Source organism: Sus scrofa, chromosome 9 (genome assembly GCF_054392235.1).
Source record: "Sus scrofa isolate SSC_HxYL_T2T_F1_AM1 chromosome 9, Sscrofa_HxYL_maternal_Yorkshire_Landrace_v2.0, whole genome shotgun sequence".
Taxonomy (NCBI): Eukaryota; Metazoa; Chordata; class Mammalia; order Artiodactyla; family Suidae; genus Sus; species Sus scrofa.
The window spans coordinates 154,290-171,610 of record NC_139391.1 but is presented as its reverse complement, the minus strand read 5'-3'; the positions used below and the strand labels follow the sequence as shown (position 1 = coordinate 171,610).

At 43.6% G+C, this 17,321-nt stretch overlaps 1 protein-coding gene across 24 annotated transcripts in view; it reads left to right on the top strand.

The window, feature by feature from the left end:
* ZNF143 (zinc finger protein 143) overlaps positions 1-17,321 on the top strand; it is a 59,840-nt gene that overhangs the window by 12,710 nt on the left and 29,809 nt on the right. For 8 of the 24 annotated variants that reach the window (XR_014814409.1, XR_014814408.1, XM_084974711.1 and 5 more), the window contains 8 exons: positions 2,354-2,468; positions 2,791-2,883; positions 3,970-4,053; positions 4,571-4,654; positions 6,452-6,648; positions 7,439-7,513; positions 15,205-15,324; positions 16,536-16,611. Coding sequence is in view for 19 of the 24 variants with exons in the window: in XM_084974711.1 (XP_084830837.1) it covers positions 2,354-2,468; positions 2,791-2,883; positions 3,970-4,053; positions 4,571-4,654; positions 6,452-6,648; positions 7,439-7,513; positions 15,205-15,324; positions 16,536-16,611 (844 nt within the window). In the remaining 5 variants the exon portion in view is untranslated. Of the gene's footprint in view, positions 1-2,349; positions 2,469-2,790; positions 2,884-3,969; positions 4,054-4,570; positions 4,655-6,451; positions 6,649-7,438; positions 7,514-15,204; positions 15,325-16,535; positions 16,612-17,321 lie in introns of all 24 variants that reach the window. The other 16 variants (XR_014814407.1, XR_014814406.1, XR_014814405.1 and 13 more) reach the window with 3 other exon arrangements.

Genomic DNA, 17,321 nt, shown 5'->3' with positions numbered 1-17,321 from the left:
GATGGGCTCTGTCCCTGCACTTGCTCCTTCTCTCTAGGAATTATAGTGCCCAATCTTCACCACCCATGTGTTTCCCAGCAACTTGTGTCCACGAATCAGCTGTCTCTTCATCTTTTGGTGAGTGTAGATTTTTTCCCATTAGGACAGAAACTGTACAATTGCTGAAGCCTTCCTAAAATTTAACAGTTGACCAGCTTTCAGAGAACTTTGATTTACTGCAGATACGTCAGTTACCTGTTGATGTAGTAATTTGTAGATTTATAAGTAGTTGAATGAGAAGGACAAAATGCTTGAGTTATGGTCAAACCTTAGACATTTCTTAATATCATGACCCAAATTACCTTGTAATCTGCCATTTTCAAAATGTATCTCCTAAATGAATAGTGTAAAAATCATACAGTTTACTACATTTATATAGGTGATTGCTCTTCCATTTCCTTGTCTTATTTCTGTTGTATAGTGACAGTATTTGTTCTGAAAATTAGCCTGTCCCAATCCTATACTCATCAGGGAGTTTAACAGCAGAATACTACAGTTAGTTTGTTGCTCCTTTGTTAGCCCTTAGAAGTAGCAAGGAAGTATTGAAGTTTTAGTCTGCTTTATGGAGGTTAGAGATTGTAAACCTTTCAGAAATCCCTGAGAAGTCAGCCCTTGATTGACTTTTATCACAGCACTGATAGCTTTCTGTGACTCTAAGCTATAGTCCCTGGCTTTAATCCAAAGAGGGTGCAGTTTAGTGTTTATAAAACAAAAATCTTCAAGGAGTCGTAAACATAGAGGTCAAATATTATTACTACTATCTACATATTTTTCTTTTAAATATTGACACTGAAATCAGATCTTTAGACCTGGAAAGGTTCTCAAGAGACCCTCTGATCCTACTCCCTGGCTCAAGGCAGCTAAATTATTCCAACTTCTGTTTACAACTCAAGGCCCACAGAGGTAATGGGACCTTCAGGTGGGAAAAGGGAGGAAGGGGTTGTGGTGATGGCTGTGAAAGAGCCATTCAGCTGTTCTCCTGTGGTGCAGAGGATTGAGGATCTGGTGTTGTCCTTGTAGCTGTTTGGGCTGCTCCTGTGGCACAGGTTGATCCCTGGCTCGGGAACTTCCACATGCGCTCAGTATGGCCAAAAAAAAATTTTTTTTAAAGGAGGCTTTTGTTCATCCACTTACTCAGCACCTGTTGTGTGTTTGCTGTGTGCCAGGACTCTTTAAGCACTTGGGTCAGCTGTGAGCAAGCAGTAAAAATCCCTGTCCATTCTAGTTGAGGGGGAAATACATAAGAAACAAAGTCAGCAAATGCTTGTAATATGTCGGATAATAAGTACCATGTAGGAATATACAGGAGGGAGGGGGTGCAGGGTGGGTCATCCTCGGCGGACTTGGACGTACAGTGTGAAATGAAGTGAGCAAGGAAGCTCTCACTGAGGGGACACTGAACACAGGCTTGAAGAATGTGAAGGAATCATCGTGATTGCAGGGAAAATGTTCAGGCAAAAAGAGCATCAGAGGCAAAGGTCCTGGAGCATTAGAACACCCACTGTGTTTGAGGAAAAGCAAAATGTGGCTGAAAGGGAATGAACATGAGTCAGAGAGTTGTAAAAAATGAGGGCTGAGATTGTTGGCCTCGTAGGCTAGTGTAAGGCCTTTTAGCTTTCCTCTAATGAGAAGTCATCCGGGAGTTTGAGCAGGAGACGTGATCTAACTTTTCCCTTCAAAAGGGCCCTCTGAGGACGTGCCCTCGTGACGCAGTGGGTTAAGGATCTAGTGTTGCCGCAGCTCTGGTGCAGGCTGCTCCTGCAGCACAGTTTCCATCCCTGGCCCAGGAACTTCCACATGCTGCGGGTGTGGCCAAAAAAAGGAACTCTGCTCACTGCTGTGTTGAGAGGAGACTGTGCAGGAGGGAGGCCAGGTAGAATGCCAGTGCTGTAACATCTCGGCGGGGAAGAGGTGGTAGTGGCTTGGGTCCCGGAGGTCAAGGTGAGGCTTGTGAAAAGCGGCCAGATTCAGGGTAGGTTTTCGAAGACTGAGTCAACAGGATTGCTGATGGATTGTAACTGGGAATTTTCAACCATGTTAAACGCAAAAAACACCACTTACGGCATTTTAGGTATGATGCAGAACTGATGGGCAAGCCTGGTCCGTGTGTCCAGCAGTTTCCTGATGAATTATTAAAGGCACGTCCTGGACTTTGGGTTCACACCCTTACCCTGCATGTTCAATGACGCTTCAGCTCTTTCCAAACACTGTTTACTTCCTTAGCAGTTTTTCGTGGTTCACAAGTGTTCTTGGTAGATTTTATTTCATATGCTTTGTTCTTTGTTCTCAATGCCTGTATTTTCCTTCAAGGTAGAAAATGTTGTTAGCCCAAATAAATCGAGACTCTCAGGGAATGACGGAGTTTCCTGGAGGAGGAATGGAGACTCAGCATGTTACCTTGTGCCTGACAGAGGCAGTAACTGTGGCAGGTGAGCACTCGTGTTTGAAGGGATCACGTGGGTTTGGAAATACTTATTTTAAGGTAAAATGAAAACGCACACCACTGTGTTTTCTTCGCTTCTTTTCCTTTGGCTAAAAAAGCAGCACAAAGCTAAGCCTTTTTACGAGTGTTTTTATCTTGGTGTGGATGCCGGGTACGGTAGGGCAGGGAAATATTTTTTGTAAAGGCTGAAGAAATCCCACTTGAGTAAAGTTAAGCTGTCTGCCTTTGACTAATTTTTATTTTAACCTCATTAACTTAAACCATACGTACATGTGATAGTTATCTGAAGAAAATGTTTCTTGTAATAGATGGTGACAATCTAGAGAACATGGAAGGTGTAAGCTTGCAAGCAGTCACGCTTGCAGATGGCTCTACTGCTTACATACAGCACAGCTCTAAAGGTACGTACCTCCCGCACGGCCCAGTGGTTGTTTGCAGCAGTTCATTAGCTCAGAGTTGGAACACGTCCCAATCCCTCTTAAAGACACTGTCTTGCATATGGTGTTTTTAACAGTTTCACTTTGACTTAAATTTTTTTTTGTCTTTTTAGGCCGGCACCCACAGCATATGGAGGTTCCCAGGCTAGGGGTGGAAATGGAGCTGTAGCCGCTGGCCTACGCCAAAGCCACAGCAACGCCAGATCCAAGCCGCACCTGCGACCTACACAACAGCTCACGGCAACACTGGATCCTTATTGACTCAACAGAGCAAGGCCAGGGATTGAACCTGCATCCTCAAGGATACTAGTCGTGTTTGTTAACCGCTGAGCCAGGATGGGAACTCCTAACTTAAAATTTTTTTGATAATTTGGGGACACTTTTTGAGATACTTGAAAGGCACTCTGGGATATCAGAATTAGTGAGAGGGAGGGGGTAGCATCCCCAACCTATTTTTAGTTAAGACCTTTCTCACTTCTTCACTTATTCTTCGCAAATTATTATTTAATGTTTTTACACAATATGCATGAAAGTGGACATTTGGTTTTGCTCATGTGACATTGTCTCTAAGTCAGTGTTTACTTCGCTCCAAGAAACAGCCTCCTTCCCCAATTCCTTGTTTTATGGAAACCTACTGAGCATATGTGTACATAGTCCAGGGACTTGGAGTCCCGGGGGAGAAGGACAGGTGACATCATATGCACTGATTGTCTGTCTGTCTTCCCAGCTTCAGCTACCCTGTGGCCGGGGTCACTATCCCTAAATGGCTCTGAGGGTGCGTAGAGGCCCAGCTCCCATAGCTGGCCGCGCTGAGCCGCTCTTCCTCTTGAACTTACCCCACTGAAAATCGGAGGGAGGAAGGATGGCTGAGGGGGACTTTCTGCTTCCTGTAGGATCACTGGATGTGTTATTGAATTGCCTCAGAACATTGAGGGAAGAATCAGGATGAACATGATCTTGAGTAGTGTATGTTTTTACATTACTTTGAAATTGTATAAAGTGTAAAATTTTTGCTTGTGCTGATTTTTTGGCTTCACTCCTTTGTTCCAGATGGAAAACTCATAGACGGTCAGGTCATTCAGCTGGAGGATGGTTCTGCTGCCTATGTCCAGCATGTACCCATCCCTAAAAGCAGTAAGTATTTGATGCGTACCCTTCTGATTCTCATACTTCAGTATTTGCTGCCTCCATCTGCCTGTTTCTGCTTAAACTTGGTCCTGATCTCTCGTCCTCCTTCTGAAAGGGGAGATGGGCAGAGGTCAGAGGGAGGATCTAAAGACCATTCTGACGTAGTCAAGACACTCTCTGGAAGGTAATGGACGAGCAGTTGCTGGGCTACACTCTGGCAATAAATGGCCACCAGTTCTAAGTGAATCATTCTGTTACATGAGCTAAAGCCTGCATGTCTTCTCATTTTCTTCTCCCCCCACCCCCTTCTTTCAACTCTCCTCATCCCCTGGTATATGTTGCTAAAGCAGACATTCTAAACTTTTTAACTTTAAACACCTATTCAGAGCAGCTTTGCTGAAATTATTACATGTTCAAAAACCCATAAAGCAAGAATGGGTTTTGGTTCATGGTATGTTTAATGGCTCAGTCATCAGAACGTGCTTGGAAAACGTGAGATCTAAATGTAAGCATTGTTCTTGAGCAGGGGACAGTTTGCGTTTAGAGGATGGTCAAGCAGTCCAGCTAGAAGATGGCACTACAGCATTTATTCATCATACCTCCAAAGGTAAATTCGCTTTGAACAGTTGAATTAAATAAAGGAGAGGTGGGGAGTGGAACAAATAAGACCTGATTTTAGTTGCTGAAGTGCTGTAATGTAAAAGAATTGTGCTTACCTAAAACATAAGATGGCAAATTTGGACACAGTCTAAGGAATAACTTTAATTATTTCAGTTGTCTGATGACAGGTTGGAATAGCAAAGCCCTGGTCCCTGGAGGGCTTCAAACAGTGGCTTTTATTTTTTTATTTAAAATTTTTATTTATTTATTTGATTTTTGCTTTTTTAGGGCTGCACCCACAGCACATGGAAGTTCCCAGGCTAGGGGTGGAATTGGAACTACAGCTGCTGGCCTACACCACAGCCACAGCAATGCAGGGTCTGAGCCATGTCTTCAACCTACACCACAGCTCATGGCAACACCAGGTCCTTAACCCACTGAGCGAGGTCAGGGATTGAACCCACATCCTCATGGATCCTAGTTGGGTTCGTTAACCACTGATGAAGGGACCTCTGAGGCTGTTTTTAAAATATGAAATTAAACACTTAAAAGTTAAATTCTTAAATTTTTTTCTTCCTTTTAAGTATAATGTTTTTAGCAAGGTCCTTTGCTCCTTGTGTTGGTCTTTAAATAAAAATATTAAAATTATCTGAAACAAATATGGTAAGATGTTCATGTTTCTTTTTTGTTGTTGTTGTTGTTGTTGTTGTTGTTGTTGTTGTTGCTATTTCTTCGGCCGCTCCTGCGGCATATGGAGGTTCCCAGGCTAGGGGTTGAATCGGAGCTGTAGCCAGCGGCCTACGCCAGAGCCACAGCAACGCGGGATCCGAGCCGCGTCTGCAACCTACACCACAGCTCACGGCAACGCTGGATCGTTAACCCACTGAGCAAGGGCAGGGACCGAACCCACAACCTCATGGTTCCTAGTCGGATTCGTTAACCACTGCGCCACGACGGGAACTCCCAAATGTTCATGTTTCTTAAGATTGTGTAGGGAGGACCAGGGTTTGAGGCGGAATGCAGAGGAGTGGGGAGCATAGTTCTGCAGCCAGACCGTCTGGGTCTGCTGTCTTTTAGCTGAAGATTATTCAGCCTCCCTGTACATCAGTTTCATCAGCCGTAAAATGAGAATTGTAATAAATACCCATATCATAGGGTGGTTGGAGAATAAAATGTGAAGCATCTGAAACAATATTTGTCACATAATAAATGCTCAATAAATATTAACTATTGTTACTACTTGATAAAATATTTTAGTGTAGAATGATGGTGACATGTTTTAAAAGACTGTTTAGTTGTGAAACCAAAGGAGGAAATGTTTTAAAATTTAGAATGTTTTAATTTATAAGTAAATTTATTTCAAGTTGAAAGTAAACTCTGGATCTTTTCTTTAGCAGTGGGAGTTGATCACAGGTTCATTGTAGCTGGCTGGATTTATTATTTCACAGTGCTGTGTGTATTTGGTTATTTAGCGGGAAAACATGGAGTCACACTAACTTGAGTTCAGATCCTGGTTTCTCTGAATTCTGATTTTGACTGTTAATTGTTAGTGTTTTTATTGTTATTATTATTTCTGGGTCCTAAGGGAAGCGACTGTACCTCCCTAAGCCTCAGTTTCCCGACTGTACGGCAGGGGTGGTAAGCACTCCCTTCACAGGATTGCTGAGAGCATAGAATAACACGCGTAAAGCGCGTGGGCCCTGCTCACAGCAGCGCCGCAGAGGTCCTCTCCCTTCCTCCTTTAAACGTGTAGCAATTTGTCCTACCGCCTTTAATTTAATGCCATTCTCTTCCGCTCCCTCAGACAGTTATGACCAGAGTGCGTTACAGGCAGTTCAGCTGGAAGACGGCACCACAGCGTACATCCACCATGCCGTGCAGGTCCCACAGTCCGACACCATCCTGGCAATTCAGGCTGATGGGACAGTGGCAGGTCTGCACACTGGGGACGCCACCATTGACCCCGACACCATCAGTGCTTTGGAACAGTACGCAGCAAAGGTACCGCATCTTATAATGTGAAGAACATCCCAGATATAGCTTCTTTATCTTTCATTAAAAGAAAAGAAAACAAAAAAATAAGAAACTAGAAATTCAGAGTCAAAACCAGAGAGCATCAATGCAGGAGTTCCTATCATGGCTCAGTGGTTAACGAATCCAACCAGGAACCATGAGGTTGCAGGTTTGATCCCTGGCCTCGCTCAGTGGGTTAAGGATCTGGCATTGCCGTGAGCTGTGGTGTAGGTCGCAGACATGGCTCAGATCTGGCGTTGCCGTGGCTCTGGCGTAGGCCAGCGGCTACGGCTCCGTTTAGACCCCTAACCGAGGATCCTCCATATGCCGTGGGTATGGCCCCAGAAAAGACAAAAAGACTAAAAAAAAAGAAGTGAAGGGCAGAAAGAAATATTTGAAGAAAATTAAAGGAATAGAGTAAGAGCTTAAAGAAGAGAAATGAGTGGCAGGTAACTCGCCAAAAGATATGTTCAGTGATGAGTGCCATGAAAGAAATGAGGCAGCATAGACAGAAATGTTTATGAATTAAGAACTAGAAATTAGAAATTGGAAAGATGAAGGAGAGTGTCACTTAAGTTTTAAATCAAAAGGGCAGTGTTTTTTCCCTGCATTGAAGTTATATCACTTACGTAATTTAAAAAGACCCCCCCCCACTTTTTATCATGGAAATGTCCACACATACACGAAAACAAATGGTAATGAATCCCATGGACTTAGCTCCCAGCCTAAACAATTATCAACATGTAAAACTCTTTTAAGCTTTGTTTTATTCCTGTAGGTGTCCATTGATGGGAGTGAAAGTGTAACAGGTTCTGGAATGATTGGAGAAAATGAGCAAGAGAAAAAAATGCAGGTATGTAAGGCTGTTTATATAGAATCTCTTTCTCTTAGCATTTCTAGGCCCTTCTATGGATGAAAACAAGAATTTGGAATTCACTACCTCTCTAGAAAAGTCTTGCCAATTCAGAAAAACAGTGTACGCGTTAGGCAGTAACATTCTCAAACTTCCTCAGGTCTTAGAATTCGTTGTTTGGATGAAAGTGGCAGTAAAGAGACGGAAATCACACAGAGGTCCCGCTAAAGCTCGTGCCCTGGGATCCAGGGCGGTTGTGGAGACCAGCTGATCTGCTGCTGCCACACCCAGGGCTGTTGGCGGATCCTGTCTCTGGCTTTTGCCCTTACTGTAGCTACCTGACCTCTCTGCTTTGCTTTGCATATCTTTTTGTCTCTTCCGTCTACAGCTGTTTCCCTCCGTACTTTCCTTTTCAGATTCTTGAGCAAAGGTCCCCGAACTAGCTAGCATTGTTCCTACTGGGCTAGGCTGTTTCTGCTTTTTTTCTCCCAGGCTACTTCCTGGGCTGTAGATGCCACAGGTTGGCTGCCCTTGATTCACATGCCCACCCTGCGTCCTGTCACTGGCTGTCCTTTACTTAAATAACAGTCTAGAGCAGCAGTGCCTGTTCAGGCTTTGCAGTTAAGTACGGAATAGTCACAGGTGCATTCTGGGAGATGTACGGAATTCCGTGTTTTATGTTTGTGTGAGGGTAGGTGTGTGGGTGGCTGTTCTTGGAGCTTATATAATCATTGTAGTGTGTTCTTACTTTAATGCTGCTCTTTTTTTTTCTCAGCAGTTATCTCTAGTATTTTGCTGATTGATCCCTCATAGCAGTTTTTGCATTCTTCCGAGAGTTGTATCGTATTGAACTCCAATTCTAAAAGCTACTGCTTTAGGGCCACACTGTTTTTGGACGGTGGGGGCTCTCGTGCAGCATATGAAAGTCCCTGAGCCAGGGATCAAACCTGTGCCCCAGCAGGGACAATACCGAATCCTTAACCCTCTGCACCACCACAGAACCCCAGGGCCACCCTTTTAACTTGAGCGTTGGCCTCACCGCGTAATGCCGCTGAGTGGGGGTGATCAGGAAGATTTTACGTGAGCCATAATAGTGAATGGTGAAACAGCAGGAGCCACTGAAGTCACTGGCAAAACGCTGATGCTTTTAAATGCTGCTAAAATAGCCAGTATTTCTCCTTGCCAGCTGAAGTGATGTCATGAAGCGGCAGTCGTAGAAATACTTGTTGCAATTCACTGAGACCATCCGCTTTGAAAATGTGTGTTTCTTGGCAAAATGTTCAAGTCTTTGAATTCATAAAATGAGACTTTCCTGTTTTTATCCTGCAGTGTGTCAGATCCATCTAGTCAAACTCTGCTAAAATGCAGACGCAGTGTAGATACGCGTAGGACATGTAGGTCGGTGCCTGGCAGTGGCCCAGTGGGTCTCTCTCTTATCAGCAACTAACAGTTTTTTAAATACTGGAAAGTTTTTAAATAACCGATTTTTAAAGACAGTTGTAACTACACTTATAATAAACTAATATAAAATAAGTCAACAAAAAATGAGTGAATTTACCATTGGGCCATATAACAATATAATATACTTTTATTATAAAGTTTCGTTATAGTCCGCAATTACTTTCTGAAACCAGAAACATGCTAGGAATTCAGTACTGCCGAAACAAAATGTTGTAAAAAGCCCCATTACTCTTTATCTCCAGACATATAACCATTTGGTGTTGGTGCCAGTAGACAAAGAAATATAAGAAAGTTGAATAGGATTTTTGTGTTTTTGTTTTTTGGTTTTTTTTGCTTTTTAAGGCCGAACCTGAGGCATATGGAGGTTCCCAGGCTAGGGGTCCAATCGGAGCTGCAGCCGTTGGCCTACCCCACAGCCACAGCAACGCAAGATCTGAGCCATGCCTGTGACCTACACCACAGCTACCGCAACGCCGGATCCTTAACCCACTGAGCGAGGCCAGGGATCAGACCCGCAAACTCACGGTTCCTAATCGGATTCGTTTCTGCTGCGCCACAGCGGGAACCCCGGATTTTTGTTTTGACCGTAGCTTTTTCTCCTTTGCCTTTTTACCTCTCCCTTGCAGACTAAGACTGTGCTGTCTAAAATGTAGCCACTTATAGCTACTGAGTCCTTGAAATGTGGCTAGTCAGAATTGACCTGTGGTGTGAGCGTAAAATACATACTGGATTTTGAAGACTTATAATGCCAAAAAGAATGTAAAATATATCATAATAATGTCTCCTACTGATGACATGTTTAGAGGATAATATTGGGTAAAATAAAATAATTACTAAAATTAATTTCACCTGTTTCTTTTTCTTTTTCATTTTTAATTTTTAAATATAGTTACTAGAACATTTTAAATTATATCTGTGGCTTGCATTTTGACTCATATTTTGCTTCATTAAGTGCTGGATCAGAAATTCCTAAATCTTCCATCCTCTAAAATAGTTGAGCCCTATAATTGAGGTTGATTGAGGGCCCAGTATGTAGTATTAAAAGGTCAAAATATCCTAAAAAGACAAAACAAAACAAAATCTGAGTTGAGTTTCCATTTTGCTACATAGTAGCTGTGTGACTGTGAGCAAAGTATCTAACTTCTGTGGATCTAAAATTTCTTATCAGATAAATGATAATAACCTTTGCCTTTACCCATCTCGAGAGGCTGTGAAAACCAAGTGAACATTTCACTTGATTAATATTTTAGGTAATACATGAGAGAGTAAATATGTAAGCATTAATACAGCAAATGTTGATGCTTTACATGTTCTGTTAGAATCTCAGGTCCTTTTTCATGGTTTCCATTAGTTTTGACCTCATTAAAAACTAATTTTATTTACACTGGAGATCAAAGTCCTTTGGCGTGAGTGTTTCAATCCGAGCTCTAATAGTTGCACAACAAAGAAAGCCAATCAAGCTAGTTCAAGAAAAAAGATATGTTATAAGGATACAGCAGAGCTTACAAGAAACTAAGGGCAGGAACTGCTGAACAGCTGGGCTTCACAGGAGCCAGAATTGCAGCGGAGTCAAGGCTGGAGGCTGATCTTGGTCTTCCTTCCGCCGTCTGCCATAGCATCTCTGCAGACGGGCCTCCTCTGCATCCTCACTGAGTCTGCATTTGGTCCACCGCAGTCCTGCTTTCTCAGGTTTACCACCCACGAGCAACTCAGGATTTCCCTTGACTTCTTAGGTCAAATTCCAGGGGAGAATTTGTGAAGTCAGCCTGACTTTTTAAGCCTGGCCCTAGAATGATATATATATATATATATATATGTATATGTATGTATATGTTTATAGGTATATATGTATACACACACACAAATTTCATATAACATATGGCTGGGTGGCAGATTCATTCAGAACATGGATTGGTTAATTACTCCAAAACTTGTTCAGCATGGACAGTTTGTCTTATTTATTTACTTTTTTTTCCTTTTTAGGGCCGAACCCGAGGCATGTGGATATTCACAGGCTAGGGGTCAAGTCGGGGCCACATCTGCAGGCCTACATCAGAGCCACGCCAAATCGGAGCCCTGTCTGCGACCTACGTCGCAGCACACTGCAGCTTGAGGCAGTGCCGGATCCTTAACACACTGAGCAAGGCCAAAGATCAAACCCAAGTCCTCATGGATTGTAGTCGGATTCATTACCACTGAGCCACAATGGGAACTCCTCGCCTACACAGTTTGAATGTGGATCATAGTTCATATGTATTTTCAGTACTTGTCTAGCTGTGTGATCTTGAGCAAGTGAACCTTGCTCTTCTAAGGCTCTTTTTTTTTTTTTTTTTGCTTTTTTATTAGGGCTGGCATATGGAGGTTCCCAGGCTAGGGGTCAGATTGGAGCTACAGATGCAGGCCTATACCACAGCCACAGCAACACAGGATCTGAGCCACATCTGTGACCTACACCACAGCTCACGGCGATGCCGGATCCTTAACTCTCTGAGTGAGGCCAGGGATTGAACCTGCAACCTCATGGTTCCTAGTTGGATTCGTTCCTGCTGTGCCACAACAGGAACTCCCTAAGGCTCTTTTTTTCATCCCTAAAATAAAGGTGTTGGATCAGTGATTCTTAATCTAAGGCCAACATGCCGTTGAGCTGTGAACTTTTGAAAAATAATTCAGGACCAAGACCAACTTCCAGACTTTCAGTCAATAGGTCTGGGATGGAACCCAGGATTTTTTAAAATAATATTTTTAGTGATTTTTTTTTTTTTTTTTAAGTTCAGAGAAGTACAAAGAAAAAACCCCAAATGACCAATTATCTTACCATATCTTACTGTACAGATAACTATAGTATACTTGAAAAAAAGTAATCATGTTTATATTTAGAAAAGCCAAATGGTGAGAAGGGTAAAAATAAAAGGTGAAGGACCACTATCCAGCAACAATCACTGTGAGAAATCTTGTTTTTGTTTTTTAAATCTTCCTGGCAGTGCTGACATGTCCCCTGGTTCTCTAAAGTCCCCTCTGTTGCCACACTTCCCTGATTCCTTTCTTGAAAGAAAACATACTCTTTTTTTTTTTTTTTCCCCTTTTTCGGCTGCACCAGTGGCATATTCAGTTGCTACCTACAACACAGTTGCAGTTACACAGGATCCTTTAACCCATTGCTCGGGGCCGGGGACTGAACCCTCACCTCCACAGCAACCTGAGCCACTGCAGACAGATTCTGATTCTTTTTTTTTTTTTTTTTTTTTTTGTCTTTTTAGGGCCATATCCGTGGCATATGGAGGTTCCCAGGCTAAGAGTCGAATTGGAGCTGTAGCTGCCAGCCTGTGCCACAGCCACAGCACCAGGGAGACCCGAGCCACGTCTGCAACCTACACCACAGCTCATGGCAATGCCAGATCCTTAACTCACTGAGCAAGGCCAGGGATCAAACCCGAGTCCTCATGGATACTAGTTGGGTTCATTCACCACTGAGCCATGACGGGAACTCCTGCAGTCAGATTCTTAACCCACTGAGCCACAGTGGTTTTTAAAGTCTGATTTGGGTGGGGGCGTCATAGGGTTTCTTTGAGGTCCCTCAGGGACTAGCAAGGCTGAGCCACCCACACCTGCCTGGGCTAGCAGCAGCAAGACTGCCTTATCTGGTTTTTTTTGTTGGTTTTTTTTTGGGGGGGAGGGGGGTTGGCTGTATCTGGGGCATGCAGAAGTTCCCAGGTAGGGACCAAACCTGTGCCAAGGCTGTAATCAGAGCCACATCAGTGACAACACTGGATCCTTAACCCCCTAAGCCACCAGGGAACTCTCCCCCTTATCTATTTTATGTAGTAGAATGCTGTGTAAGATTTCATCTGACAAAGGAGTTTGACTCCTTAAAAAAAGGTTTAATAAGGAAAAAATACCACTGGTTTCACAAAATATGTTCTTTATATAGACAGGCAAATGGGCTTTCCATGACGTGCACAAGGTCACATAGTGAATTTGTGGCAGAGCTAAGGTTGTCTCTTAAATCTCAGAACACACATTAAGTATAAATAGTAGTGAAGTCATTTTCTGTAAGTGGTTTTAGAAGCTAATTAGTGTTTCACTGATAATAGCTTCTAATGGCCCTTGAGACATTTCCCTTGTGATGATACATCAGGTGGTTTTTCTTTTGACAAGGATTACATATACCCCAGACTTAAATGACTGTTACAGCTTTAGCTTATTAATTTAGCTTTTGAATTTTGGATTCTGTCCATTTTCTCCCTTAAAATATCTACAGAATCATCTGTTGCATTCATTCCATGAGTCATCGTCCTGGGCTGGTTTTCATTGCTCTTCCCTCCACATTTATGATTGTACCACCTGCTTGGAGTCTCCTTGCCTCTTTTGTCTTTCACTGTGTCCCGCACCGTTGCCAGTTTTCGTTCTGACATGCGGAACGGATCCTGGTCAGTCCCTTACTGAAACACTCCAGTGCTGCCCTTCTGCTTTCATTATCTCGGCCTGCACACCAGAGTGGCACCTGAAACTTTCCCCGATGTGCTCCTAAACTTCCCTTTCTTTTTTAGAGTATTTATTCTCCTCTGCAAACGTAATGCTTTCATATTAAGTTTCCGTTTCTTCCAGACACACTCCCATACTCTTGGTTATACTACTCCTGCCTGGACTGCTCTTCCAGCTCTCTTTTTCTTTTTTTTAAATCTTTTGAATTTTATTTTTAACTTTTTAAAGATTTTTTTTCTATTATAGTTCATTTACAATGTTCTGTCAATTTCTGCTATACAGAAAAGTGACCTGGTCTCTCACACACACACATTCTTTCATTCTCCAGATTTTACCTCTAGACAGCTTGCCCTATCCTATAGCTCTCCCTACCTTTGAATTTTGTCCCCTTAGAACTTTGCTATGTTTTGGACTGCCGTGATAGCGTTACTATATTCCATTATAATCCTTCATTTATAGGACAGTTTCACTAGCTAGAATGAGAGCCCTGCTAAGGCAGGGACTAATTTACCATTGTATGAGGTAGGTGCTTAGCCAGTCATTTGTCAGCCGTTTGTGATTTTTAGAATGTCTGCCGTGGTGCAGATGGGGTCGGTGGAAGCTGGTATGGAAGTAAGATACGAGGAAGGTGGTAGACCCAGAGCAGGTGCCAAGTAGAATAAAACAGTTTGAGAATTGAGAAGATAAATATCAGTTGGGATTGAGAGATAAAGGGCTCTACAAGGAAACATTTCCGATAAAAAGAATCCATTCCACTCAAACATTCTAGGAGTTCCCACTGTGGCCCAGTGGGTTAATGATCTGGCTTGTCTTGGTGGAGGTGCCAGTTCAGTCCTGGCCCAGCACAGTGGGTTAAGGATCCAACATTGCTGCTTGAATTCACTCCCTGGCCCAGGAACTTATGTATGCCATGGGTGCAGCTGAAAAAGAAAAACAAAAGCATTCTGTATGTGGAGATAAAAGCCAGAGTAGTTTTTGACTTTTGTGTGTCCCGTGGCTTGACGTTGCTGCAGTTATTTAAAGTCTGGCGTTGTGAAGTTCCAGAGAAGTGGTCTGCTTAACATATAAGTAGACTAGGATCGTGTGGATTGTAGTGTCTCCCGCGGGTGAGTCCAGTGACCTAACCCTTCTTTATCATTGCTTTTGAAACTGAAAATGATTTTTTACATTGTTTATAGAACTTGTGTGTGTGTGTGTCTCCCTGGAATATGTCAAGCAACACCTGCATACAGTGGATGAATAGATGCTGCCTGGCTTGATTTTTCTAGAATGGGAATCAATCTATGAATACTGCTGGAGTTCCCGTCCTGGCGCAGTGGTTAACGAATCTGAATAGGAACCATGGGGTTTCAGGTTCAATCCCTAGCCTTGCTCAGTGGGTTAAGGATCTGGCGTGGCTGTGGCTGTGGCATGGGCCGGTGGCTACGGCTCCAATTAGACTCCTAGCCTGGGCACCTCCATATGCCAAGGGAAGCAGCCCTAGAAAAGGCAGAAAGACAAACAACAACAACAACAACAAAAAACCTATGAATGCTGGCTGTGTCCCCTTTTGGATCTCCTGACTTCTTCCAGAGCTGACTTTAGCCGTGGAACAGAACTGGCTCAGCATGATAGGATTTTCATAGAATGATGACCTGAGTCTGGAAACCCACATTACAGTTTTATCTTTTTTATTCTGAAAATTGTAACGTCACCTACTTTATTATTTCTGTATAAATAATTTAAATTGTACTTTTTATTTCATCTAGATTGTCTTGCAAGGACATGCAACAAGAGTAACTGCTAAATCTCAGCAGAGTGGAGAGAAGGCCTTTCGATGTGGATATGATGGATGTGGAAAGTTATATACAACAGGCCATCATCTTAAGGTACATATGAAGGAAAGCCTGTGTCTAGCATGAGAATCCCCAGGACACCAAACGCCAGCATGATGTACTCGCAGCATTTTCGCACACCGTAGTTCTCCTCCACCTGCTGCGATGGAAACACCCACTCACACACACACACAAAGGCCTGTGCAGACTTTAGAACCTCCGCTCTTGGGGGGCTTGGACTATGCTTTCTTCACTTCTGTCTCCCTCGTGTGCAGAATACATTTTTGTGAAATGTGAAATTTATGTAATTAAATGAGAAATGTGTGTATAATCAACTCTGTTAACAGTGCTTTGCTGAAGTCTGGCAAAAGGCGGTGTTAACTTGTGCTGTACAGATACAGAGGTGTCTGACACATAGGCCAAATGTTTGGACTGCAGCTGAAAACCATACGCCATGACTCAAAAGTAACAGCTACCGCGTACTGAATAGCTTCGAGTGTGTCAGGAGGTGTGCATTTAGCATATTTGGAGTAGCCCCTCCATCATTTATTGGTGTGTAGCCTCGACATGTTACTCTTAGTACCTCATTTTCCTTGTCTGTAACATCGGATGATAAAAGTACCTCCCTCGGAAGTTCCCGGGTAGTGCAGAGGGTTAAGGATCTGGCATTGCTGGAGCTGTGGTGCAGGTTGCAATGCGGCCTGGCTTCCATCCCTGTCCTAGCAACTTCCATATGCCACAAGTGTGGCAAAGACAAGTTACCTCCTTCAGCAAGTGTTTGCGAGAATTAAGTAGGTGAATTCTGTACATGTACAGTAAAGGTTCAGGAGGTGCTGGCCGTAGTCGTGCGCATTCGTGTGTCACGGCAGCTCTTGGGCAGGTACTGTTATGTCCCCTCTTTACTGAGAAGCCTTTGAGGCTGAGAGAAGGCAAGTGCCACGGCCACACCACCCGCCAGAGCTGAAGCCGTGCCTCAGCTCGAGGCCCCTCTGGCAGCAGCTCCACGCCCTTGGCCTCTGCCTGTCCCTGTCCTCAGCCTGGCCCTCAGCGTGTGTGTTCCATGCAGACCCCTCTGAGCACTCGGAAAACTCGGACCTCCAGTACTGCTGTTCCTTCTTTAAAATGAGTGCTTCTGAACATAGAACATTTGGTCCATGTTGAGAATTGTTGGGCCCTGGTTTCTGAAAAAGAACGTTTAATGTGGAGACTGTCGGTCTAAAGAGTGGCCTCTGGGAAGTGGACTCACGCCTGTGTTTTAATGACAGGTCCATGAGCGGTCACACACAGGGGACCGGCCGTATCAGTGTGAGCATGCAGGCTGCGGGAAGGCATTTGCAACAGGTAAAAACATGAATTTTCTTTGTTTCTTGGTTCCCCCTAGGGGTCAAGCAGAAAGAGCTGAGAGGCAGGAACTGCCCCCTTGCCTTGGTCTGAAGTAGCAGGTGCACAGTGACCAGTCTTCCAGTCTCTCGCCTCCTGCCTTTGTGCTGCTGCTCTGTTCTCTCTCTCGGGGTTGTCATTTTTCTCCTCAGACCTGTTTCTGCCCTCTGTGTTTGGATTTCACTCCACATTCTGCTTTCTTTAAGCAGGAAAAACAAAAGCCAAGCCTTAAGCTGACGCAGGGTGTAACAGTAGGACAGACCTTGGGGGGAGCTGTGGGGAACTGGAGCGCGGCAGTGGGACCGTCCTGTCCAGGGAGCAGGGCCAGGCCTCCTGACTTCCATCCTGTTCCTCATCCATGTCTCCGTTCTAATTCAGGATTTGGGGGCATAAGTTGTGAACATCTAATAAGATGGGGGCACTTAAAAAATTCTTTTTATTACAGTTGATTTATAGTGGTCTCTCAATTTCTGCTGTGTAGAAATAATATATACACATTATTTTTCTCATAAGATTGGGGCACTTTAAAGAAAGAAACACACAGTCCCTTCCAGACAGAGATGAAACCATTGAATTTCCAGCAGGAGAGTCCTGAGCTGTCATACTCTTGTACCTTGTTAATGGTTGTTTTGTTGTGTTTGCCTAAGATTCTATTCTTGGTGTTTACTGTG